The 27,530-nt window shown below is 35.2% G+C and overlaps 2 protein-coding genes across 2 annotated transcripts in view; both read right to left on the reverse strand.

Moving 5' to 3' along the window:
• Smp_161140 (putative voltage-gated potassium channel) overlaps positions 1–15,481 on the reverse strand; it is a gene marked incomplete at its 3' end in the record, with an annotated part of 45,726 nt that extends 30,245 nt beyond the window's left edge. The window contains exons 1-6 of the mRNA XM_018789984.1: positions 15,366–15,481; positions 9,681–9,911; positions 7,594–7,728; positions 6,317–6,505; positions 2,702–2,979; positions 1,054–1,254 (exon numbers count right to left, since the gene is read on the reverse strand). Of these exons, the coding sequence (XP_018655373.1) occupies positions 1,054–1,254; positions 2,702–2,979; positions 6,317–6,505; positions 7,594–7,728; positions 9,681–9,911; positions 15,366–15,441 (1,110 nt within the window). The 5' untranslated portion in view covers positions 15,442–15,481. The remainder of the gene's footprint in view (positions 1–1,053; positions 1,255–2,701; positions 2,980–6,316; positions 6,506–7,593; positions 7,729–9,680; positions 9,912–15,365) is intronic.
• Positions 15,482–20,403: 4,922 nt separating this feature from the next.
• Positions 20,404–27,128, reverse strand: Smp_161150 (hypothetical protein; the record flags this gene model as incomplete). Its single annotated transcript, XM_018789985.1, has 3 exons — positions 20,404–21,016; positions 22,573–22,645; positions 27,016–27,128. 3 exons carry the CDS (start codon positions 27,126–27,128, stop codon positions 20,666–20,668), a joined length of 537 nt encoding a protein of 178 aa, XP_018655374.1. The 3' UTR covers positions 20,404–20,665.
• Between the last annotated feature and the right edge of the window lie 402 nt (positions 27,129–27,530).

Genomic DNA, 27,530 nt, shown 5'->3' on the forward strand with positions numbered 1-27,530 from the left:
ACAAAATTATGATGAAAATATGTCTAGTAGGCAAATAGTTTTGATCGTTCATGGCAGTTTAAACATTTGATTCTTCATTTTAATTTTTTGATCAACTTATTTGAGACTGAATAAAACTAATGCATTACTGAATACTGGAGTCAGATAATTTTAACAAAAAAGGAAATATTTTGACTATAAAAGTTACTGTTACATATTAAAGTAGTAGTGGTTGGTATTTTTTAGTAGGAGATTTGGATTTAAGTGAAATCAATTTTTAATGAAATCTGTAGTTCATAGCAGTCCGAGGGTTGAATGGTTTAATTTTTAAGTATATAATCGTTCTACACTTTTCAGAGACTTCTAAACTAAGATTATTACTTGAACTGTCACATCTCATATTGCTATGTATTTCAAACGAAAATACTTGGACTTCATGATAATAAAACTGTAGAAATAATTTATCGTCTTTATGTGATATCGATAAAACGTTTGTTTATTCTAATCCATGCAGAATGAAATTCCCAATCAATTGATGGACCTCTGTAATCAAACACAGTGAGAAGCCGTGACCTGCAGAGTCCATTCCGTGTCGGGTATGAGACAGGTATCTACCTCAGACAATGGATGAATGGTTGCACAACCATTCATCGATTGGTTGAAGTTAGACATTAACGCTGTTGGATGCCGGTTCAGTGGTCTAGAGGTTAAGCGTTCGCGTACGAGACCGAAGGTCCTTGGTTTGAGTCCCATACGCGGGGTCGTAAATGAGCGTTGCTGAGACGAAACGGCCGTCCAGTGCTTCCGGGTTTTCAATGGTAGTCTAGCTTAGATCGACTAGTGAGTTTAACTGTTAAAGGACAGATTTAATTATTAGTTTTTGATATAAATAAATATTGAATGTATCCGCAAAATCATCCATCTGTAAGAGGTCAACCTGTAGTCTTAAAATTGTATATGGAGTGCTTTAATTATTATCAAGTCATTGATATATATATATAGGGTTTTTTCAAATTTCTCAAGAAGTTAATATACAAAACAAATCAAAACATACTAAATAGAAAATTAACTCACATTGTGTCTTCTTTTTCGCTTAGCATCAGGAAGTAGAAAGGCTGCTGCATAAGGCGTAAATACAGCTGTATAAATTACAAATAGAAGAACAAGCCAATCCCAAACTGCTTTAACAGGACCATAATGTTTTAAAGTAAATGGATGAATACGCGGAGAGTGTAGTTTTTGTTCGGGATTTAATTCAGGACCCATGGAAAGCATCTAAATTGAAAAATGACTTTTTATAACTGAATGCAACTTTTAAAAAAATTAAAAATAAGAATATTCAACTGTTGATTCGCGTCTACTTTCCCCCTTCCTCTTTCTTCTGGTGATTGACTGGATTATGAAAACCTAGACATATGAGAAGAAGCACGGAATCAATTAGATGATTTGGACTTCGCAGATGACCTAGCCCTCTTACACACGAGCAAATACAGACGAAGACAACAAATGTAGAAGCAGTCTCTGAAACAATAGCCCGCAACATACACAAAGGAAAAAGCAAGATTCTCAAATACATCACGGAGAACACTGACCCAGTCACACTTGGTGGAGAAACTCTGGAAGAGGTGGAAACATTCACGTACCTGGGAAGCATCGTTGATAAACAAGGAGGATCGGATGCAGATGTAAAGGCGAGGATTGGCAAAGCAAGGACAGCATTCCTACAATTGAGGAACATATGGAACTCCAAACAACTGTCAACTAATTACAAAGCGAGAATCTTCAATACGAACGTCAAGACAGTCCTACTGTACGGAGCTGAAACGTTGAGAACTACTACATCCATCGTCAAGAAGGTACAAGTATTTATAAACAGTTGTCTATGCAAAATACTTAACATTCACCGGCCGGATACTATCAGCAACAGCGTTTTATGGGAGAGGACAAATCAGCTTCCAGTTGAAGAGGAAATTAGGAAAAGACGTTGGAAGTAGATCAGAAATACATTGAGGAAATCACCAAACTGCATCACTAGGCAAGCCCTAACATGAAATCCTGAAGGGAAGCGGAAAAGAGGAAGGCCAAAGAACACAATACGCCGGGAGATTGAAGCAGATATGGAAAGGATGATTGTTAACTGGAAAGAACTGGAAAGGATTGTCCATGACAGGGTTGAATGGAGAATATCGGTGGGCGGCCTATACTCCTCCACGAGGGGTAACAGGCGTAAATAAGTAAGTAAGTAGTTAAGTCGAAAAAGTGGTAACTTAATGGTCTCACTTGAATGTACTAGGTCGAATTCGATCCACAGTTAGAACTAGACAACGGGATATTGGCTATCGTTAGGTGGTAAATTATCGTAAATATTTCATTCAAAAGTATTCCTTTCAAAATGTTATCTAATAATGTAAATTTCACATTGATATCTACTACCTCACAAACACTAATATATATATGGTTGTTTTTGATATTATTGAGGTCCAATGAATACTCATGCCTCACTTGAAAGTTAAACAAGACAGTTGATTAAACATTTTCCTCTTAAAAAGAAGTGTTGTGACTGATAACATCCAAGATTGTATTAACTACGTGAAGTAGATACACGAAATAGTTTTTATAGTGAAATTAACATGCTCTTCCTTTAGATTAAAGCGATAAATCATTTATGTTACAAAGTATTTGTAAGAATTAAGCTGGAAATGTAAAGGTTCCATTAACTGACCTCAGCAACTTTTTCTGAAACATGACGACGGGATGCGTTCCATGAGTCAGTATTCACCACAATTCCACCACATCCACGAGAAAGACCAACAAGTGAATTACCTCTGGACATATGTGGAGATGTACTCACAACAGAATGGCCTCTGCAAACTAAATAATTACGACCTCTTTTTGGTTCTTTTGGGACATTGAAGGAAATGCTCACAAGAGAATTAGATCGAGGTAGAGGTTGTTTCAATTCACCTGGTTGCATTAAGCATGTGCAGCTTAGATCTCGGTCTGTATAAACAATGCAGTGAAAAATATATTCAGTTAAGCATTGGCAGCCCCCCAGATTGTTTAAAAATTTATTGTACTATTCTACCAGTGAAAAAGCCCTCAGTTATAAGACTATATTAGTACTCTGATGAAGAACAAAGTTATAATATTAGGGATTTTATAAAGATTGTGAAAACTTTGAGAGATGGCAGGCGAAATGAAGTCGTGGGAGATTAACGGAATGCTGATTTTCTCCGAGATGTGTATACATGCAAAACTAGTAATCTACTTTTCATTTAGAACTTTCGCAAATGACATTTCTTACAGTGTAATGAGATCAGAAACCTCATTTACTTACATAGCTACAATATGATAATAAAGTCTAAATGAATTCGCGTTTTTTTTTAAAATTTTAATAACGCTTTACCATTACCAATATCACAAATTGCATAACTTTTCCTAACACTACCTCTTTGATCGGTAATAATTAAACAGTATTATTGTTGATCAGTTGAGTTTATGCTCTTTTATCTGCAATGGAAACCCCACAAAGCAGGAAACATAAATCAAATTAGAAATCAGAATTAACTATTTAAAACTCTTTATTTTCAGACAATGGTTGTAGTTGGGATATGCAAAATAAATAAGATTTCCGTACGTTTGGTCATACAAAGTGAAAGAAGTCTACTTGATTCATTAAATTTTTTTTGTGATTCTATAGGCGTAGAAATAGTAATACTTTTGTGAACTGAGTTCGCTTTTTAGTTATGTGGCAATCGCCTGGTTTGAATGGATAGAATTCCAGAGGTAACCGAAATCCCTTAGATTTTATTCCATCCTGTAGGCGAAATTCAAGTTAAACTAGAAATTTTAGTAGTTGAATTCACTAGTCGATCTAAGCTAGACTACCATTGAAAACCCGGAAGCACTGGACGGCCGTTTCGTCTCAGCATTGGACGCCTCAGCAACGTTCATCTACGACCCCGCGTATGGGACTCAAACCAAGGACCTTCGGTATCGCACGCAAACGCTTAACTTCTAGACCACTGAACCGGCATCCAACAGCGTTAATGTCTAACTTCAACCAATCGATGAATGGTTGTGCAACCATTCATCCATTGTCTGAGGTAGATACCTGTCTCATACCCGACACGGAATGGACTCTACAGATCACGGCATCTCACGGGAACTCCAGGAAATCCTTCTTGAAGCTGGTTACTGGTGAGCACATGATTATTATCAATGTGGGGATTTGTGGAGATTGAAAGACGAAATGGCCATCCAGTGCTTCCAGGTTTTCAATGGTGGTCTAGCTTACATCGCCTCATGAATTCAACTATTAAAATTACCACAATCTCCACAAAAACCCATTCTAATCATAAGCTAGAAATTATCAAACCAATTTCAGAAAAATACGTTTTATAAGTTGTGTCATTGTAACTGATGTCTTTAGTGGTTTTGTGAAATAACAGTAATAAGTTGAAATGAATTATGTACAATTTTTGAATTTCAATATGTATGGTAATATTGGCAAATACGGATAATTTCGTTTCAACAACTACTGCCTTCCAGATAAATAACATTGAAATTAGCCTATAACAAAACATTCTATGACATTTTAACAAAGAAGACAATCTATTGGTTCATTCATATATAAATGGTAGATCATCGATTTATAACGGAAGATTATAAATTCAAAACGTTGTGATCTAAAATTTATGTTATATCTGAAAGATCAAAAAGGAATATGAATTACAAAGATTTTTATCAAATTAAAGACGAATGTTTCAGAGGTTTTATCAAGACTAAGAATTGAATAAAAATATATTTCTGTCCGTTCTACATATGATAAACAATAAAAATGGTAAAACGCGAATTTAAGAAAGCTCTTTTCGACAGAATTTAAGATATAAACTTGGATAATCCAAAAGAAGTTCACGTATCTTCTAAAAATACTGTATTCAAACACGTAACATTCGGTAAAGTAACTATTATTATCGTCAATAAACGCGATCTGTCCAAATTTACCAAGGGAAATGATCGCAAACATGTAATGACTATTAAAACGATTAATTGAGAGAAACGATAACAGGTAAATTTTGCTAGTAAGCACCCAAAAATGGTGTTGTAACGTTATTGACAGGACCCCAATTAATTTTCCAACAATCTAAAACCTAACTAACCTACAAAAGGATAATTAACTTTGACTAAAGCTGTAAAAGCTTTTTTAAAATATATAAGTCACCTGCTCATATTTTCAAGTGTAGTAGTCAAAAGTTATTGCTTGTGTAGTGAACGAGAACATCAGTGGGTGCAACCAAATGTATTTTAATGCAGCATCACAGAATATCTTGGTAAAATATGAGAACCATACATTAGTACTTCATTTGCAAAATATCCATCAATTGTCATATACTTTATTGTTTCTTCGTTTTCACACCAATCACTCTTTGTTCTCGTTCTCATCTCTTCGATTTTCTTAACCTTCTACCGCCAGGTATTCCACTTTCGATTGATGATATATACTACTTATATCTGTCGACATCAGTAGCGCACACCACAGTTGGAGTAAATGAAGTATTTGTTAGGACACGTAAATCGAACACAGTTTATTTCCGTAAATGTTAGCCTGCTTGATCAACTTTTTTTAGATTCCATTGGTATTCCATTAGTATCCTATAGCATATACAACTGTGTTTTCTTTGACAACATTGAGTTCTTTTTTCAAGTTACAATTTTAAACTGTGAATATTTAGCAAGTGTCTTTCATTTATTATTCAAAAATTATTCAAAACATAAATTCCACTCTACCGAAAAAAGAACCATTTTATCACTTAATCATTTAAACATTAAATAGTTACAGTTTTGTATTACATGCTTTGTAAAAGAAAATTTGTCAAGCCAGTAAGCTAAAACTGTAATTTATTGGGAAAGGACTGGATCTTACTTTCTTTAGAACCTGAACCACTAACCTGTCGTTTAAGGAAGACAAATAGACTGTCTAAATTTGAAATGAAATTTATAAATTGAATGGTACCGCATTGATCCCTATCGATGATGTGGCTATTAAATAAAGTTAGCACAAGTCATCACTGATGCTTCTTTACGATATTTCTAAGGTAAAAATATAACTCTCAACAGCTTTATTTAAGGTGATAATTTGTTTTCAAAAGGTAACAAAACAAAACCACCATTTAGATAAAAATTGATTTAACAGGGAACCTGAGAAGTATACAATAAACTTCAAGGATTAGTTCATATATTAAAGTGAACCGAGTGTTTTTAAATGCAGTCGTATATGATAGGTTAAACTTGTGACCTAGAGAATTTTTACAGCATATAGTTTAAGAACACTTACCTGTAGAGTTTGCAGAAGTTGAGTTTTCTGGTTCACATCTAGAAATTGGTTGCTCAAGTTCATCATTGTGATCATGAACATTGGTCAATTGACTAATTGTTTGAGACTCTTCACCAACTGTATCATTAACTGGAAAACAACACAGCTGTCGTTGAAAATTTTTACTAGTTTTCCTATCGTTTGTTAGGCCTAAATACAAAAAAAAGATAAAAGCGGTCTCATCAAAATGCACTAGAGACTATACATTTTTAAGAAGAGAATATTGTCGATACGAACAAAGAATATACAAATAAACCATTGGACTAATGATAATATTTTTGGGATACTCCTGATTAACAAACTCCTTTTTCGATAAAAGGATGATTTTAAGTCAGTTTAAGTTGTAGTATGGTAAAATAAAGTGGCCATTGATTCAATAAGTCGATGCGTTACCGACTGAGCTACAATATCCAACTATTTGTACTGTTTAAACTTAAACATATTCAATCAACTAGAAGTAATCGATCATATTAATTTAATAGAAACCCATTTTATTCCATTAAAAGTATATTATTTAGATGACAGAGGGTAACAACGAGAATTAGTTTGTATTACAAAAAAGAAGGTAGAACTACTTATGTAAATCATTCACGGTTTAGCAACTAAACATTGGACATTTTCAAAGTTAATTAATAAATACTTTTAAGTAGTATCATATAAACAAATGTTTATTAACAGTTATCTACGCAAGATACTTTGGATCCGTTCGCCAGACACTATCAGCAACAACCTACTATGGGAGAGGAAAAACCATATTTCAGTGGAGGAAGAAATCAGGAAGAAGTGCTGGAAGTGGATAGGACACACATTGAGGAAATCACCCAACTGCGTCACAAGACAAGCCCTCACATGGAATCCTGAGGGCCAAAGGAGAAGAGGAGAGCAAAGAACACATTAAGCCGAGAAATGGAGATAGACATGAGAAGAATGAACAAAAATTGGATAGAATTAGAAAGAAAGGCCCAGGATAGAGTGGGTTGAAGAATGCTGGTAGGCGACCTATGCTCCATTGGGAGTAACAGGCGTAATTAAAAAGTAAATAAGTAATATAAGCAATGTAATGATGTTTATTACGAGAAAAAGAAAATAATTTAAAGTAAACAAACGAATTAGTAACTTATTCGAAAAAGAATGTGATAAAATATGAGAATCAAGAATTGTATGAAAATTCTTAAAGTACATATATATATATATATATATATATATATATATATATATATATAAACATGTTCACTTACTTGTTTTACTAGGGAGGTTTGTACTTTTTGTTTTTCTAAATTCAGAATTAACCACAAAAGTTAAAATGTATAAGCGAACTTGGCCTTCTGCATTACGTACTGGAGCAACTGTTATTTGACAAATAAATTGATTGCCTATTTGATAAAAAAAGTATTATTTTTACTATTATTATTATTATTGTTTGTTGATTTTTTTTCATTTTTGTAAAACAAAAAATCGATGATAACTTCCATATCACAGCAAATCGCACAGTCAGTCAGTCAGCTATAACGTAGGACTAGGCACATTTATACATCGGTCCAAGTTGCCATACCTCGTTAGCACAACAAGATGAACAACGGATTCATAGAAATAGTTAATTTAGTGGTGGTAATATATAAAAGGTAGGTTGTATATGATGATATAGTATGGGAAGGAATCGCACAAAGATCGTCAAATAGAATTTGTGTTCGTTTTCTATTGAGAAACAGAATATAAAGGGTAAAACTGAAGAGAAATATATTGATGTACATTAAATTTCAAAGACTGTTAAAATAAACTGAATATAGGAATTAAATGGACCCAGTTACTTATCAAATGTTTTTGACTAGGTGTTTTTGAAGAGATTAGTTCGTTAGAAACGTCACTAAGATGTGATATAAATAGATTAATACTCGTAAATTTAAGAGTATATTATTAGAATGATTATTATTATTTTAGATAGTCAGTCAGTCAGCTACAACGCAGGACCAGGAACATATATGCATCAGTCCAAGTTGCCATACCTCGTTAGCACAACAAGATCAACACCGGATTCATAGAAATAGTTAATTTAGTGGTGGTAGTATATAAAAGATAGGTTGTATATAAGGATATAGTATAGGAAGGAAGAAAGTTATGAAACAATTTTAATCTCAAGGTTTAAGGGAAGATAAAGAGTGTATACACCTACGCCATTGTGATCGATTCTGAGCCATGTTACCCAGATTCTCTAACTATTGGTTACGATGGTCATGCGGACCCCAACCAAGTAGTCTGGGTTTGCCAACATGGTTCAGACTAGAAGTTAGTGACTTCAAGCACTGATGCCACGTTTTGGTTTGGCCGCCCTTAACTCTCTTCCAACCATCCCCTACACTAGTCAGCGTAGCGCGTCGTGGTAATCGGTGTTCAGGCATACGTAACGCGTGGCCCAACCATCTCAGTCGATTATTTTAGATATGTTAACACATATTATTTTAGATATGTTAACTAATAATAACCAGAACATAAGATAATTGGTGTCAAAGATATAAATTGTAATAGCAAAGTTAGAAATCAGTATTTACATTTCGTAATATCAGAGATTGTAGTTTGATTGTCCGAAATGACCTTTTTTTCTCATCCATTGACTCAATAAACATAGTAAACAAAAGAAATATCTGAAAATGATACCATTCTTTTCATAAATGAAAAAAAATAAGTAAGTTGGATTATTGTACTGTTGATGTCTACCCGGTTACGCCCTAGAGATAGACAACATATGAAGTTACAAAAATATGATATTTTTAGTTGAAACATATTGTAAATCATCTATTTGTAATTTTTGTCGTATTTTTAGATACAATAAAAAAATGTACTATTTCTTTAATTAAATAGCCAATTATAAATTGATAGTTAGCGTTTTAAATAATCTTGGTTAGTAATACTGTGCCTCCATATAGGAGTTAATTCTATGATTAAAAAGAAGTCTGAGTTATTTCTAGTCATAATTGATTTTAAATGATCAATCCTTAGATAACTGATTATCACTCTACCATTTAGAGTAACATGACCTAACTACTAACTAAATTTCAGCAAAAAAGAATCTTCAAATATGATTTTATTGTTTATTTGAATAAATAATCAGTTCATCATGGAAAAGATGACGAATAACTGAAACCTAACTGTGAGTAAATCTATGTTCTATATGTAAGTGACCAGACATATACAGATTATATTGTGTAATTTCTGTTTGGTCCTTTTTTACACCCTTAAACATTCGTCAACAGTATTCCAATCGTAAATTAAAAGATCCATAATATAAATATTCAGTGATCGAAAACTAATAGTATTACTATAAATCTACCTGATTTGTTGCAAAGAACAGCCATGATCACCTTCTCCTCATAATCTGACAGTGCTGTTTTCAAATCCTTGATAGATGCAAATGAAGTCGATGGCCCATATAAAAATTCCAGAGCAGCAGAACGACGTAGAATTTGAGCCCTTGAATACCCACAAAGGGAGCAAAACTCATCGTTACAGAAAATGATTGGAGCTCCAGGAAGAACAGCATTAGCAATCAAAAATTTCCGACCTACAAAACAATGATTATTACTAATTATACTTGATGATCGAATAAAATGCTTGTTTTAATGATTTTTTTAAACTGAACTTTTTGTTCACAGGAAGCCGAATTAATGCAAATTTTTGTGATTGATGAACTAAGTATAAAAACCACATAAGCATAGTTCCACTACTTGGAATTTTAATTATACATAAGAAAAACGGTAAAATTCCACAGAAAATCGCCGTGACGACTAATATTTTTGATATACGTTATTTTCTGTTCTCTATGGTGTTCTTGCCTCTACATACCACTCCCCAACAAATCAGTTTAGAGAATACCTTTAACATTTTATAATTGATCAGAATTATATAAGCGAAAATAACAAAAAGAATTTTTTTAATAATTCCTTCAAATATTACGATGTCTGAATAGGTATTTAGAAAAATCCTAGTGATATGAAGAACAATAGTAATCATTAATATTTAAGTAAAAATTTGTATATTATTAACTGATGATAATTAGATGAATCAGAGCAGAGCAGATAAAAGTACAACATCTCAGTACACCTCATAAAATGACAAAAGTTAGACTTAGAGGTTCTTACGTGACATGTTAAGACAAACAGTGGAAATACAAGGTGGAGGCTTATATATTACGAAATCTGTTGTTTTCACGTGATATGCAAACTAACTGATTACAGAGGCTGACTTTCGTTTGGTGATCTTGTAACAAAACAGTAATTTCGGTTGAAGCTGTTAAATTAACTTCAACTTAAATAGAATTGAGAACAGTTATAATCTGTCAGAATTTCGAGGATCATGAAACATTGAAGGTTTTAAAAAAATGTGTGAGTTGTACCTTTCATTCAGAAGATTAGTTATTCAATCGCCCACAATCAACATAGAGTCTAGAACAAATAGTGGGATCAAATTAATGAGATGAATAACAAAGGAGTCTAACGAACGGTAGCAATTATTGTACTAACATTAATCATTGAAAAAATATGGTTAAGACAAAATAAATTCTATTGATAAAATGTATGAGAAAATATTGAAGCTCAGTGACTTCATGGACTGGTGTCATGTCTTAGTTTGACCTCTCCTATCTTTTTTATAATCAACTGTCGCGTTAGACATAATTAAGTGTCAAGGTACGCAGTAGTTGAGCATATGCAACACATATCTCAATCACCCCTTCTTAGCACACGTATCAAACCTTAGAGCTCCTCGTCTGGTGTCCCCAAAGCATGCGGGGAAGACATATTATCAAACACTAACAAACTAAGAATGTCTACTAATTTAACAGACTGTGCTTTACAGTCATAAAGTAAGACGCAGTTGACTGCTGTGGAGTAGACTAGCCTCTTAGTTGTCAGGTGGGTATCTCCTACACTACAAGTTGTGTATAACGGCAAAAGCTGCAAGAGTGTTCTGGAGTTGTGCAGTGATTAAGGATGTGTATAGGAAGTTAAATGTTATCTTAAAAACCTCAGTTGTGGAAGTTGATGGATGACCGTCCACTACTGCTCACGATTACTCCGTAGACTGGTTGTCAGTATAAGTTTAAGTTGCCTTCGATCGTCCTTGCATTCGGAGCTTGATGGAATGAATTCCCAAGGACCTATCAATTCAGTAGACGTTGTTCGAATTCATCGGTTCTCTTGACCCTTTGGTTGTAGCCACTCGTGAATATCGCTACTGTTTTCATAACTACCTGGATATCATCCCAGCCCACGTTGGGGTGAACATCACTTTGACGATTTATTAACTGCTTTGCTAGTTGTTTTTGAAATATACCCTTGACATTTTCACCCTTAAGTTGAACTCTGAAGGATTTACTTCATGAGGATTTTCTGAGTCTAGTAAGAGGTAAACAAACACGTGCTTGTACTAGAGCATGATTCGAGTCCAGACATATACTCCGTAATAAGTGATAGTGTTTTATCGAACCTCCACAACGGTGGATGGTGGCAACATAGTCTATTTGTGATAATCGTTGCTTCGATTGTGAAGGTCGTCATTTCAAACGATGTCTCTCTTTATATTTAGTTAGAAAGTTGCTTGAGCATATTAACAGCAGACAGTCACTGCTCTGTTTTTGCGCTTGGACACCGTAAGACCCATCTAAATGTCTTTTACTTTGGGTTAAAGTATCTACTTAGAAGTTGACATTTTCTACTAAAATTGTGACCTCTTTATGTTAAGCTTTTGTGACAGAACAGTATGCTTTCCATGAAACTCATCCAAACTACAGTGAGTGGGAGTGTGGGCATAGAGAACGAAGAGACAACGGCCTGTGGCCATATCTTTCAGTATTCTTACTTCCCTATTTAGTTGGGCAGTGCACAAGTGATTGTATATTGAAATTCAGCTTAAGAGAGCCTTTTCAAATTCTGAACTTGGTGCTACAACTACAAGACAGAGGCCACAGGAAGTTACAGTGGGCTCTCCAGATACTTGGAGGAAACATCGTTACGGTTTTCTTCACTGACTATGTGATTTCAAATGAATGGTCACACTTTATTCTGTATTCATGTTTCAGAGACACAAGATTTAATGATGGCATATGGCCTCAGAGTTTCGGATGAGGAAGCCTGTTAGTTTGTTTGAAATACAGTTCGAACACTAGAAGCTTCAACATGTAGTTAAGAACGTAGTTTCAATAGCCTAGAAATAAAATCTCGTGAAATAAAATGGTTAGCATTAGCGGATGATGCGGATAAAATCGTAGACAAAGAAGAATTGATGGAGCGATTCGATGGCAATTATGAGGATATCTGGTGTTGTTAGAGTTTTGAGGGTGGTTGTCACTTTCAAACTGCAAACACAATGGAGGGTGTTAGCGGGACATAGATTGGATTAAAGCATGTTTCATGCATGATGGTGTTGCTGCGCGCTGATTGGCTAATTCTAAACCGATCAGCCCGGACATATTATTGGAGAAAAATCTAGAAGCTTCTTATGTATATACTATAAATATATGAACGTTATTCAAATCAGTGATTGCTGTTTACATACCATTATTATTTGTGAATACAATTTGATTCCTGTTCAAAGTGTTCTGATTTTGGGGTCTTGTCGAGTGTCATTGTATAAGAATACTAAGCAATAGGAATAGCTGGGTCGTTTATATAGCAAAACACAATTATAACAGAGGGATATTTCTTGTTTAAGAACTTAAGAAGTGTGATTACTAGTGGTTTTTCTGAACTGGGATCGTGATCAAAAAGCCCAAGGGACAGTTACTTTCGCCTGGTTACAAACGGCTATTCAATGAGGTATTTTAGTGCATCAGCTTTGTGCTTTAAAGAACCTTACTGCCTAAGACAGAAACTCGTGAGGCGAAATGAACTGTGACACTTTTAGGGAGTTCGGTGCTTTTAGTTTTGCTGTTCCCCAATCAGCCTACTTTGAAGTTAGGATCTAAAGAAACTATTGTCTCAGGTAATATAACTCAATAGAGTCATTACAACAGTCAAGATAGACTACCACGTCAAGATAAAAGTTGTAGTTGAGTAATTTCATTATAAACCTGAAGACAAACTGCAAGAGTAGTCGAAAGAAACAAGCGGTCATCAGTTAAATAAAAACAACAAGCATTGTGTTTTAAAGATGAGGTAAATTAATTGCCATTTCAGAATTAACTAAAATTTACTGATTTATAACTCCTTGACTTAAACTTTCAGTGAGTATAATTTTATGACTGTGAGTTAGTTTAAAGCACGCATGTACAAATATGGGCGAGCACCAAGGTAATAAGAACACTACGAAAACCATCAAGTTATTACCTCAAACAAAAGTTATAATATCCGTTAAACATGGTTCGCAAAGTCATTGAAAAGAGTGAAAACAAACTAACTTCAGGAACTAAATATTTAGCCAATTATCAACTGACTTACGACTTGCAATCCTTTTACAGAGGTGCGGAACGTGTGACTTGGGTTTGAACGTGTAATTTAATCGTGCTTCAAGTTTTGGGTTCTTATGTGGGAACTACTTAGCTGACAATCAAGGGGTTGGTCGTAAAGTTAAAAAGCAGAATAAGTGAAATATTCAATTCGAATTTGTCAGAAATGAAATAAGTGAACTGCATTGTACCTTGGCAGAAGAGCAATTTATGATTTTCTAGGCTTTTTAGACTTGAACGTAAGAATTATAAAATCGACAACAGGTATCTTAAAATTCAGGACATAGTCATCTGAAAAACAAACGACATTCACAGTTTGATACATCGTCAGATGTACTCTGATCTGCACAACTTGTCTTGATAGTTAGTTTACAGAAATTATGATCGATGGTCGAATAGTCTAATTTTTCCACAGCATATCTCGTTTCATACATGGCAAAAAGATGAATTTTAATGCCTCATAGCCTAATTTACGTCTAGCAGACGTCCAGACCAGGGTTTAAGGCTTTATGCACAGACTATAAAATCTTGGGTGTTTTAGCATCTTTTCCTACATACATCGGTGAGACTATAATCTATAGACGACCCTTGAGCGACGCTAGAGTGACCTTGAGAGTGTCCACCTAATAACCAGGACCAAATGAGGGTTAGAGATCAGTGTAGAAAATTAACCCAATCTCACTATCTTGGGAAAATTTTGGGTTTTCCTCAGAGTTTTAAGAAATACGGTAGTTTTCCCCAAAGTTCGGGAAAATTTTGAGGAAAAACCTCAAAGTGTTGTTAAGCTCTGTGGAGATATTAGGGAAAACCCAAAAAGGAAACCGAAAACCCAAAATTCCCTCAAAAGTTTTGTGGATTATCTCCAGACTTGGGGGATTTTCGGAGTTTTTGTGCCATTTCCCTAAAATTTTCTATAGTGGCTTCCCAGAAATTTACACAGAGGTTTGAGGTGTACAGTTGACGGTGAGGGTTAGGAATTAGATTTAGCGTTTTCGTCACGAAATGACATCAGCTACAAATCCAAAACTCATTTAGACAAATGGATGAGTGAATTTCATGCCAAAGTCCGAGACCTGCTATCTTATGCCTGATTGGTTCGTCTATAAATTATAGTCTCATAAAAAAAGAAATTATGTTTATGGCGATCAGTCAAACATAATACGAAAATACAGAAAAGAGTGTACACGGTACGATTATGAAGTCGAACTTAACCAGTGAGCAATGCTGTATAACTTTCAATGACAAGCCCAATCTCTCTATCCTAGCGCAAATTTTGTTCATTTTGAGTTAATTTTGAAGAAATCGCGATAGTGAAGATCATGGAAATTTCGGGAAAATGGAATATAACTCAAATATTTCCCCGGGTTTGGAGATAATCCATGAAATGCCCAAAGAAATTTTGGGTTTTCCCCAATATTTGAAAACAGTTCAAGATGAGAAACGCCTTCAAAACATTTCGACCAAAACAACTCAAATAGTATTTATAAGATGAAATTTTTCATTGAAAAATATAGTCATCTGGACAAAAGCAAACTGAAGATTGCTTACAGTCAAAACCCTGAAAAAAAGCATTACCTTGACTGTCGAATTTTTGTATTAGTGTGTCAATGAATGTATTCTGAGGAGCAACATGTCCCCTTTTGATTGGCATCTCAAGGAAGCAATTCAAAATTAGCCAACATAAGATGACCTCAGAGTACTACTTCATTGCAACATACAAACAATCAAGTCTTCAGTAACAAGAATAGTAGGTCTATGGGTCTGTGCTAGCTTTCGCACCTTATTTTCCAGTGTGGAACCCAGCTTATCTTTAAGCGTGTTCATTGATGAGACTGGTAACACATGTTCTGGTAAGACATCCCGGTCATTGACCACTCTATTAGAAAAACGGGATCCCACAGTGAGTACATTCAATGGCAATTTCTGAACCTTCTTACCGTGGTCTCGGAGAGGGAGCAGAAAGTGGGATATGCTAACATGCTATTAGTTGTTAAAGTTACGAAGTGCCAATATTTGCTCACTACGTGTTCCACAATAAGGGGAAGAGGTTTATGCGTTTTAAGCGCCCATCACAGGGAAGTTGGAAAAGGCCCTCCACTGACTAGGTTCTCACACGCTAGATACGCCTGAGCGTGACAGAATCTTCTGAAAGACATGGACCAGCTACTTGGATTTAATACTATAGGTTTGGTCTCACATTTGTGGGTTATAGAAATCGGAACATCTCATCATCAACCCATTCGAATGCTCGATTAAGTGACCACAGCACCCAAAAACGTATGGCAAGAGCTGCGTCCCAGTGTATAATTGTTTCCAATTCATGACACACTGCAACCCTTAAGTCTTTTCGTTCCTGCACGCATGAGAGCGATGTACCGTTGATAGTACACTGGAAACTATAGACGTGTCTGGTGTATTGACATCCTCTTTCCAAAATCAATTTTCAAGCCGTAACTTTCGCACCACCGAACTAACTCGTCTAGAACAGCCTGAAGGTCAGGATGACCATCCTCACCACTCACTGTTCACCAGATTTCGACATCGTCTGCGAACAGTGTCGACGACTTGAGCATTCTCGGTAGTTCACTGACGGAGGAGAAAACATAAGAGGCCTAAGATGGTGAGGTGGGGTACAAAGCCTTTGACCGGCTTTCATCCAAGTAGGCCTCTATTTACCCCCGATCTTTGTCTCTGGTCACAGAGGGGGTTCCTTATCCACTTTTGTACTGCACGTGTTATTCTAGAGCATAAGAACTTATGCATAATTATTCAGATAGAAGCCTTGTCAAATGTTTTGCTAAAATCCATGAATATCATACTGACAGTTGAACCTCAAGAATGCTAGCTTTAGCCTCCCTCCAATCAGCAGAAAGTCGAGTTTTTGAAATGGACATGTCGAACAACATCGTGAGTTGACTTGTAGTAGTATTCGTGAGGGATTTCAGCTGTCGTGAATGTAAGCTATAAGAACCTGGTGACTTACTATGTCCGAGGTTAATGAGCAGTTGAAGGACAGCCTTCTCAGTCACATGCACTTGGATAGCCTGATGAAGTCCAAGCTTTGTACAGATCTGATTCACCTAGGATATCTTAATTTTCGTTCAGTAATAATGGAGGAATCTTATCAGTACGTTCAGTCCTTCGTTTAATATACGAAAGCAGTATAATTGGGCGGATGCATCTAATGTAAGCTAACTTTTCTTCATATTTGGAGCGGCTTTTAACTATGGACATTCCGGATTTTCCGCTACTCACACTTACACCATCCGTGGTCCATTGACAGGAAAATTTCCTAGAAGTAGCCCTCAAACCCCAGCCGCTTTTGAGCTTCCCTATCGATCCATGGAGAGAATGTGATAAATTACATTTCGACCAAGGGATGAATGACAAGGTTCTGGGTCCAAATTAGACTCATTCGTTTTCGTCCGACCCATCTACATTGGTCGACCAATCTTTAGAGATAGCACAAGCTCTGATTGTTGGAATGTTAGCTAGACATATTGCAACGGTGTGGAGCAGTTACATACTCTGTGTTATGCCTCCGAAACCTAAAGTACCATACACTGTGACAACTGTTTGCTAGTGCTCAATGTCAGTAACATCACCATATCAGTTTGTAAAGGCGTAGCCCAGCAATAATTGTTAATGTCCATAGTCATTTTGCCGGTTTTACAATATACTGTGCAACACAGCATTGAATAGTATTTGAGAGAAGGCTGCAGTCAAGACATGTTCTTGAAGTTGTCAAGCATTCGCAATTTCTGCGTGACGCGTTAAAATCCCCGACGATGTAATAATTACAAGCCCCACTTCAAGTACATATGTGACTTAGGACAAAGCTGTAACCTTGACAGCGTCGACTGCGGTGTGTTTCTACAGTAGTCACTAACCCATGTCAAGATTTAATTGTACAGCAAGCCACCTCACATTTCTCACTGTCATGTGTCGCTGATGTACTCGATTGTACACGAAAGTGATTCTTAACATATAATATCCTACCTCCTTTCTTGCACTTGATTATCAGATCGTGCACTGACAAAGTCCACCATATGCACCTTATAGAAAACTTGCGAAACGTCGACCAGACTAAATTGGTCAAAAGTTCTGTGTTAAATAATGTAAAGGAATGCTGTCATATCCATTATGCTAGAAATCGTAGCGCATCTTCACATTTGTCAACCTAAAGCAGGGCAGAGAATATTCTTTGAATTCTACCTGCAAATTATAAAATGTAGCACTCGGACTTAACACCTTTTAAACTTATCGACACTACAGAAATGACTTGGTTTTATTAATTGGATTCTTTTTCGGTTGCATTGATTACGGCCTGATGGCATTTGAGTTAAAAACGCCGTAAAACATCTGCTCGACTTCATGATGGGCCACTTCTCACGGATGAATAACCATCTACCTTTCCGAGACATAGTCGTATCCTCTGCAGTTCCTCCTCAAATGGTGCGTCATCTGAAGCCAGTCGACGAATAATGACACACTCAAATACATTTAAGTATTTTCAGCGAATCAGGAAAATGCATTAGAAACTTCTTTCTTCAATGCAATGATCAAGAATACATAAAAGATCTGCTAAACTTTCTTAATCTCGCGTACTTTGAACATATTTAGTGAATCGCGTTTTATCAGCGAACCCCTTCTGGGAACTTATTACGTTACGGTCGGTCCCAAACCTGGATTACGGGTAAGAGTTGAGTGTAGGGCTTACAAAATCATCTGGTAAAATTCACATATGCAAAGGATAACTAGCAGAAAGAATTATGTAAATCATCTTAACTTTTCTGGGAGTTAAAGGCCGTTCATACACAAGAGTCGACGCTCCATAATCAAAGCCAAGGCCTATCAGAAGTTTCGACTGAGGTCAGTACTCTTCCTGACAATCGGAGCGACGGGTCATTTGGGATCATGAAATACCCGGGCAATAATGGAGACCAGGAGGGTTACTGTACTAACAGTGGGGATGGCAATATAAAGTCTGGTCTCACTCAAAATATATAAAAACTCATTTGACACAAGCTGAATTATTCCTACTTTTCAGAACGGACTGCCGAACGTTGGGCGGTATATTGAACATCATCGAGGTCAAGGTTGGCTGACGCTGATCAATCTATTGCACGCCGTAGCAGACCAACATAGTTTTGGTTTCTTCCCGCACCCCTCCAATCTGTCTTTACTCTTACATTTTGTTTTGGCAGCAATATTACTTGTTCCTGTCATTTAGCAACTAAATCCATCTACATCTAATCACCTAAGGATAGGTCAGATAAAGTATTGGGTGGAGGCGTAGCTTTGATATAAGCTGAGCCACACCATCCCTGTTTAACGAATGTACACCGCAATCATAAATATATGTCACCTACGTTAGTGATCTACGAGGACATCTTGAGGAGACATGAACTGAGAGAAAAGAAATTGGAATGATGACAGACTGTTTCGAACAACATGGTCATAGGTGATACCATATTCTCCCACAAATGCATAAACAAAGCTACATGGGTTTCATCGGATCACTATAGTGAACCCGGCCAATCAGATTTGCAAAATGTGACAATAAAGTGAGGAAATGATGTAGATTCGGATCATCACCTGGTGATGACAAAGCTGATAATGAAGCTAAAAAAGGATTGGAAAACTAGACAGATACTAACAAACTCAACTTTTTAAAAATAACTCTCAGTAACAAATTCCAAGTCTTATAACTCCTATTAAGAGAGGAGACTATCATGAATAACAACTAGGAAATGAATAAAGAAGCAACAGCTTCAACATCCCAAGGGATGCTGAGCCGCAAGAAGCACTAGCCTAAGAAATATATCTCGACTAACAACTTCGTCAAGACTCAGGAAAGGGAGAACAAAAAGACAACAACTAGCAACACCAGAGAAATTCGAGGCACAGACCAAATACGGGGAAATATCATAAACTAGAGTGGCTAGTTAATAATAAACAAAGAAAACCGACCACTGATATTCAAGAACAATCTGAACAGCTCTTGTGTAGACCAGCCTCACTGAACCCACAGGACATAGAGGCAACAGACAAAATCTCTCTACACATTTCATGGTGCCACCTAGAACCGAAATTAGCAAGGCCATAGGGAAAGCAAAAGGACCAGATAGCATTGAAGTCAGAAATAATGGTAACTGAAAAACCTGTCCTCGTTCTCTATAAAAGATTTGGAAAGCATAAAACGACTAATAAGAAGGATATTTCGCTAAAATGACGATGAAAGATTCTGTTAAGTGTGAGAATTACAGAGGGATCATATTACTCTCAGTGTATATATTGGAATGTATTTCGGTGTATGCATGAGATTGAGAAAACTCCTTCCTCTGTTCATGTTACGGAACAGCAACACCTTAGTTCTACTTGATCATTAAGTCTCCTATTTCATCCGCCTACTCTCGGCCGTACCAGGACATTTGGGGGCCGTAGTATCTTAACCTTTTACTGATATATTTTTACCAATTCTACTGCTCTGAGTTATCTTGATGATTACATCTCGCAATGGTGATGTGGCATGACAACTTGAACCGATGAACACATGTGATGGGCTCTACGCTGCTTATCGATAATTGACTTATGCAAAACAAATGAAATTCAGTAAATATATCTGTATATACAAAATGAAGTTGAAATATTAGACAGTTATTGAAAATAAAACGTTAAATACACGAAAATTATGTTTAACTGTACAGTTATACAATCATTTAAGGTTATTTACACAAATATATTAAATACGGAGAAATGCCACAAAATATTGGACAAACAGGCAACGATAAATTATACATAAATTAAGCATTTGTGTAGAAACGGTATACATGGAGTCTCATGATTAATTATTCTTAGCTAATCCTTGTACTTCATTCGACTTCATTGTTTCTATCCTCTTCTAATTTACCGATTAAATTTTTAACACGATCCAATATAATCATATTTTTACCAGAACAACAGTCGACATTGTATGGCGGTTTAATAAATACCACATTATGAATAACTACTTCTTCTCGATCATTTATACTTACTTCATTTAAATGATTTAAAGAAAATAGTTGAATGATTTTTTCACGTCGACAACTTAATTCATCTGATGTTAATGTTTTGGTCGCCGAAGATGTTTTCATTTCTTCACTTGTATTCAATGAACATTCGTCAATTGATGTGAAAGAATCAAAAATTTTTCTTAACTCTGATGGGATTTCGTCATCAAGTGTCTGAATAAAACAAAACAATAACAATGGAAAACAAATATTGAAATATTTTAGTGATTTATTTATAATAGAAAGTTCAAAGAAATATGAACGATCTCCTTCATACGGTTAAGGAATGTAGGGTATTGGGTGATCCGGAAAACTTATCGCAAAAGAAAAGAAAGACTCAAAGAACACTAAGAAGAATTTTATTCAATCAGTGTTGACTAGAAGTTTTGCCAGAAACATCACGAAAGTGAATAGTCACATGTAGAGTTTCTGATTGGCTGAATACTACACTGCTACTATGTTTAGTAGCATTGCAGAATTTTCAGGAAAACCCAAAGACTTCTAAAATACTATAAAAACCCTATATTTTCTGTACATAAATGAACTTTTGGAGTAAAGTATTTCTTGCATATTTTGCGCCATTTCTCTCGTGTTCAAGTTGCTGTGTAGATTTAGCTTGGGGGTTATGAAAATAGCTTAGGAATCGAGTATAGCGTTAAATTAGCAAGACTTCTCGTAGGGATTGCCATTTTGGATAATCAATGATTAGACTGATGGTTGATAAATATTAGTCTGTAATCATTTAGGCGGCTCACTGTATAGTCCCAAGAAAGTGTGTACCATGCAAATAAACCAACAGGAGTTAACAGAGACAATAAAATCCGGAAAAGCTATTAAACATTATCCCACATTCATACAGTTTGAACAGAATCACAAAAACTTGAAGATTAATTCAAGTTATTACTAAAGAAATTTCAGAAATTCATCAAATGGTAAAATAAGTACAAGCCTGGTGGTAGTTTTTGAGGAAAATGAGATATCAGATGAAGGATTTTGATAGTATGTCACATGTTTGTGGCACATTAATTCAGTGATAAATCTTACAATGTCATACTTACAATTTATCTGTGAATATCTGGAAGTTAACAAATATTTTATTTATTTTATATTTAACGAAACGGCCGTTCAGTGCTTCCAGGTTTTCGATGGTGATCTAGCTTTAATTGACTCATGATTTCAACAGTGAAAATACTAAATTCTCCACAAAACCCCCTCCGAAATATTTTATTGTTTTAAGTAGATATCAACATAACTTACAAAAAACCGATAATAATAAACTGGGGCTTCAAGGAAGTTAACAAGATACATGTTCAGTAATATAAGCACGGAAAACAATAATCCTTAGCATTTAGAATCATCAGGAAAGACTGTTATGCAATTTGTACGAATTCTAAATTTGTTTAACTCATAGATAATAACAAGAATTTGTCCCGTATTAAAAAATAATGAAATTAATGGGTGTCTTGAACTTGAACATTATTAGAGCCCCTCAATCATTGTTTTCTAAAATCTAAAAAGACAGTATTAACCTTGTTTGTGCTTCCAAACATGGCTTAGATAATCAGGTGTTTCTGAGGTTGATTTCTTATCTTAGTTTTTTTTTTACCATTGACTATCTTTCAACTTTGTCGCACTCAAGACAGTGAAATGAATGACATACCACTAAAGTATGGTAGTAAAGACATGTTAGTTTCATGGGTAAAATTATAACCAGTTACTACAAAATTCACCATACGTTTAAAATTTTCTCTTCGTAAAAACGGCATATAGGAAACTTTGCGTGAAAGTTTTCTTTCTTTAATCCTGAAACATTTTGAATTACTTGTAAAGCAAACCAAAATTGTAATCGCTAACGGCTAAATACTTAAGGATTTTTTGTGCAAATGGTAGATCCACAAACAGGATGGGATTTGACTAAATGATAAACGGTATAATCCGCAATGAGACAAAAGGAACTAACAAACTAGAATAATTTAACGTAAATAAAGTGTTCTGATGACCAAAAACAATCAAAATTGAAATTGTAGTAAAAAGTAATATATGACAACAAACCAACCGACAGTTACAGATTAGTCACAAGAACTTGTCTTACAGTAAAAAATGATATTTTTTCCGAATAAAAATACTAATCTGAAGAAATCCTGAATAATATAATATAATAATAATATAATAATATATATATGAAGTGGGTTCTACCACTTCATTTTTCGATGTGTCTATAACAAGACAGAGTATTCAAACTCTAAAACGTCTTATCCATACGGAACAAACATGGAAAGTTCAAGTAGCCAACTTATATAGCTCAATCAGGCACATATATACATCGATTCAAGTTGCTACAGCTCATTAACACAACAAGATGGACACCAAATTATAACAGAACGATTAAACGGGAATAGGAAACTTGTTCACGTTTTATGTTATCCGATACGTGAGAACTGTAATCCGGAATGTGATGAGAAAGAGTTTGACCTCCTTACTAGAACGTTACCTAAAAACAGCTATCCAAGCTATTTTATAGACAAAGACACAAGACAAGATCAAAACATGGACTTAAATAATGATATAACTTGGAAATGTCTTTCTGTGGATCGGGAATTTAGAGGTAATCAAACTTTAGATGTACTAACAAACGTTATCTTTAGCAAATAGGTGAACGTTTCATGAAAAAACTGCGATTGACTATTACACTGTTATTAATTATCAATGTAGGTTCTGGTACATATGTGTGTTGGCCTAAGTTCCTATACCTGATTAGCACGATCAGATGAAAACAACTAGAGATAGAAATAATTTAGTTGCAATGATGATGAGAAAGACCGAACATTGGAAATATGGTTCGAAAAGACAGCGTGTAAAAGTACATACAAATGAATACCGGGATTCAAGATCGAGAGGAAAATTAAGAGTGAACACATCTGAACCATTGTGAACGATCCCAAGCCATGTCACACAAAGCTTCCGACTACTGATCGCAGTTACCGCACAAAACACAATCAGATAACCTGCATCCACCGAAATGTCCCAGACCAACAGTCCACAACTTCATGGACTGATGCCACGTTTTGGTTCGCCCTAGCTTTCTTTAAATCTACTCCGAGACCAGACGTCCCGTGCTGGGGTAGGTGGTGGGTGGGGATACGCAACACATGTTTCCACTATCTTAGTCAGTGAATGTTTACAATCTCATCGGCCGATTTACCATCCTCATCTAGTGCATTACACCTAACCTCAGCATTGCTTGCTCGGTGGTCCCAAAACGCACAAGCAGTGGTTTGAAAACACCTAAGATCCAGTACGAGTGACCGACAAATATAATTTATTTTCGATAGCCCTGCTTCACACGCGTCAAGTAGAACAGAGCGAACTGCTGTGCATATACATATATACGTCATGAAACAGAGATACATTACATTTTGAAGGTCACTGCTTACTTCTAACTTCTCAACTACTTCACGGCGGACAATAGTTGGCTGGTATTTTTCATTCATTCGTGAAAACAACACGTAGTTTCCCGTTTTGGGGTCTACAGTGTATAGGAACCCACTGAAGATCTTGTCTTCAATACAATATAGTCGAATCATTTTATCAATCAAAGTGGACGGATTTGTAGATAAGTCCATTACACTTTAATGTGCACGTTATGGGCTGGAACAATCGTGAGCTGTTAAAGACAAATAAAATTTTGGTTAAATTGGTGAAAGTGGGCGAAATATAGACAAGTATATACAAAGTGTAAATAAACATCTCTATACCTTAAAAAGATTTATTATCACTGGTTATGTGAGGTTACTTAAATTGATTTCCTGACATACCACTTTTTAATTCACAAAGGGCAATGTACGAAAACGTATCAAATTAAAGCAGCCAACTCAAACTATGTACCAAGTAACTTACTCAAGATGAATAAGCACAACTAGCTATTACCTAAACCTTGATAAGTAAAGATCCTGTAGTTTGTGAAGTAGTGGTTTAAAGTTTTGCACTTAAACCACAGCCATATTTCGAAATAATCTTCAAAAATATTTTACATACGTAACAATATCTTTAATGTGGTCATCGTTTACTCCAAATCATCAGTATGTCTTGTACACTGAAGAAATGTAGTCAAGATTTTTTAATAAGTCTTATTTTTTTGCTGTTTGCTGTAATTAAGCGGTTTATTTATTGTTGTGAAAATGTCAGTGCAATCTTTGACTTGTTATACGAATTGGATTCTCCTAAAAAAACCCTCTGTAAAAATCCCAGGCCTTTTAAAGTATCAAACTTCACGCGTAAACTATGAAAAGTTATTACTAAGGAAGAGCAATGAATGTTCATACCCTTAGGTGCATTATCTTACCAATGAAAAACGAGTCATTGAATATAAAACCTAGTAAAATAATTAAGACCGTATAGAAGATATTGATGCATGATTCTACCTTCGATCGGAAATTCGTTAAAAAAGGTAAAACGCAAGGTTTATAATCAAAGTAGTATTTGTTGATTACAAGGATGACAGTACCTACCATTTGTACAAATAGCTAAACTAATATAAACAAAGCAAGTCAGGTAGCAACCTAAATTAATACAAACAAATAAGTAGGAGAACGTAATCACAGGGTTCAGGAGATAAATTCGTGAGGCTGAATAGATTTTACTGACAAAATGATAGGTATATATAGTACTATGTCAAGCTGTAATCACATGATGGTATATAACATTATTTCCCCACTCATAAAAAGTAACAACGGAAACAATATAAATCCTAGCACAAATGTGTATTGGTAGAATTCTTCATAATTTACATCAACACATCTTGGAAATGTTAACAAGCAATAAACAAAAAAACAAGTCAAGATAACGTACAAAAACTATGGAATATTGAGATGTTTAAAATTTGAAAGAAGAAAAAATGTTCGTCGCAAACTTTAGTCGAAAGACTATCTTGAAAGCATAACCATAAATGTGATTCCATAGTTAATAAACACCAGCTTCGGTAAAAAAAACATACATTCATTCCAATATAGCAGAACAAATAATAATTTACTAACTAGTGAAGAAAAGGCCATCTAAATAAGTAATAGAGTAAGGAAATTGGGTAATCAAGTAGTAGTTACTCATAAGTAGTAAAGTTATATTAAAAAGATCTGTGTGTTAATCTATCCAACAGCTTATAATCTTGAGTCACATTACTTAAACTCACTGACGATCGAGTGTTTCGGCGACATCAAACATCTATGTCTACCGCCTGAAATTATACCCAGTGAACTCATTGCAAGAAGTGACCTTTCAACTCAGTCTAACATATTCATTAGTAAAATTCATGAGAGCATATTGCCTTAAAGAGAGCAAGAACGAAAACTGGTACAGAATAATATGAATTCATTTTATTCTGTTAGGTTTTATTTGTCTGTTGATTTTTCATCACAAATAAGTGGAAACTTGATTTGATGGAAACAACACTATTTGAAAGCATCATATTGTCACAGATATAGTCCAGCAGAGAAAATCAGACTTTAATTCTCAATTTCGTTCACTAAATTTACTAACGGTAAACATAATGGTACAATCAATGTTTATCCTCATCTAATTTACCCATTACATACAAACTTCGTAAGTTTTCTCATTCTAGGTAGTTTTAAGTTTAAAGTAATACATATAGTGACATATGTCTAGGTGAGAAGTTTAAACTTGCCCTGTCCTCTGTAATAATAGTAAGCAAATGTATCAGTGATATAACAATATACAACAATCAGTGAGTAAGATGTTGCAACAAGCATTTCAGTGAAAACATTTTGCACTAAGAATATGGATTCAATATCTCAAAAATCATTAATCAAATTGCTATTCTGAAAGATATAATACAGTAAATATGAGCAAAAAGTTAATTGGAAAAAATGAACTACTCAAAGTAACAGTCAGAGTCCTTAGTAGATAACTTGTCAAGCTCTGTTTTTAACAAACATGCTAAGTGGCGTTTGGTAACACAAGAATTCGCAACAGCTAGCAGTAGTTTTTCTTGAGCAGGGACATCCAGATCACAGGTACTAAGTTTGCGGGCTGCTTCTTGAGCGCGTTGTATATTCGAACGCATGCGGTTAATTCGACGAACCAGATCAGCAGTATTTGATCCACTAGTTGCCAGTGTGCTAGTAGAACTATTAGGACCAGAGAAACCAGAGTTATCCGACGATGAAGAACAGATATCATCATAGTGAAAGGCTAGCAGATCTTCCACTATTTCACTTAAATCAACTCGAAGGTCAGGAGGTATTGAAGATGTTGACGAACGTAGTTGTGACATTCTAAAAACGTTGAATTTAAATAGATTTTTGAAATATATACTTATTTAATAACTTAAAAGTAACTGAAATTCCCAATAGCTGTAAGCAATACATAATTCTGTTAAGCTTTTTATGCATCTATAATGGTTTTGAATGAGACCAGGTTATGTGTAGACAGAAAAGAACTCAAGTATTTTTCTGCGCAAAGTCCGCATGCGAATGCCTTAAATATGTGGCTTTACCAGTGTTTATTTATTTATTTAAACACATACATATTGGTACAAAAGGGCACCAGATACATATGCGCCACACAAAATAATGAAAGTAGGAAGAGAAGGGATGAAAAGATAAGGCGGACTGAAATGTACAACCAGAAGACTCTTTCAGTTAAGAAGGTTAGAACCACTCTTTATGTAGAAAGT

Source organism: Schistosoma mansoni, chromosome W (assembly GCF_000237925.1).
Source record: "Schistosoma mansoni strain Puerto Rico chromosome W, complete genome".
Classification (NCBI taxonomy): Eukaryota; Metazoa; Platyhelminthes; class Trematoda; order Strigeidida; family Schistosomatidae; genus Schistosoma; species Schistosoma mansoni.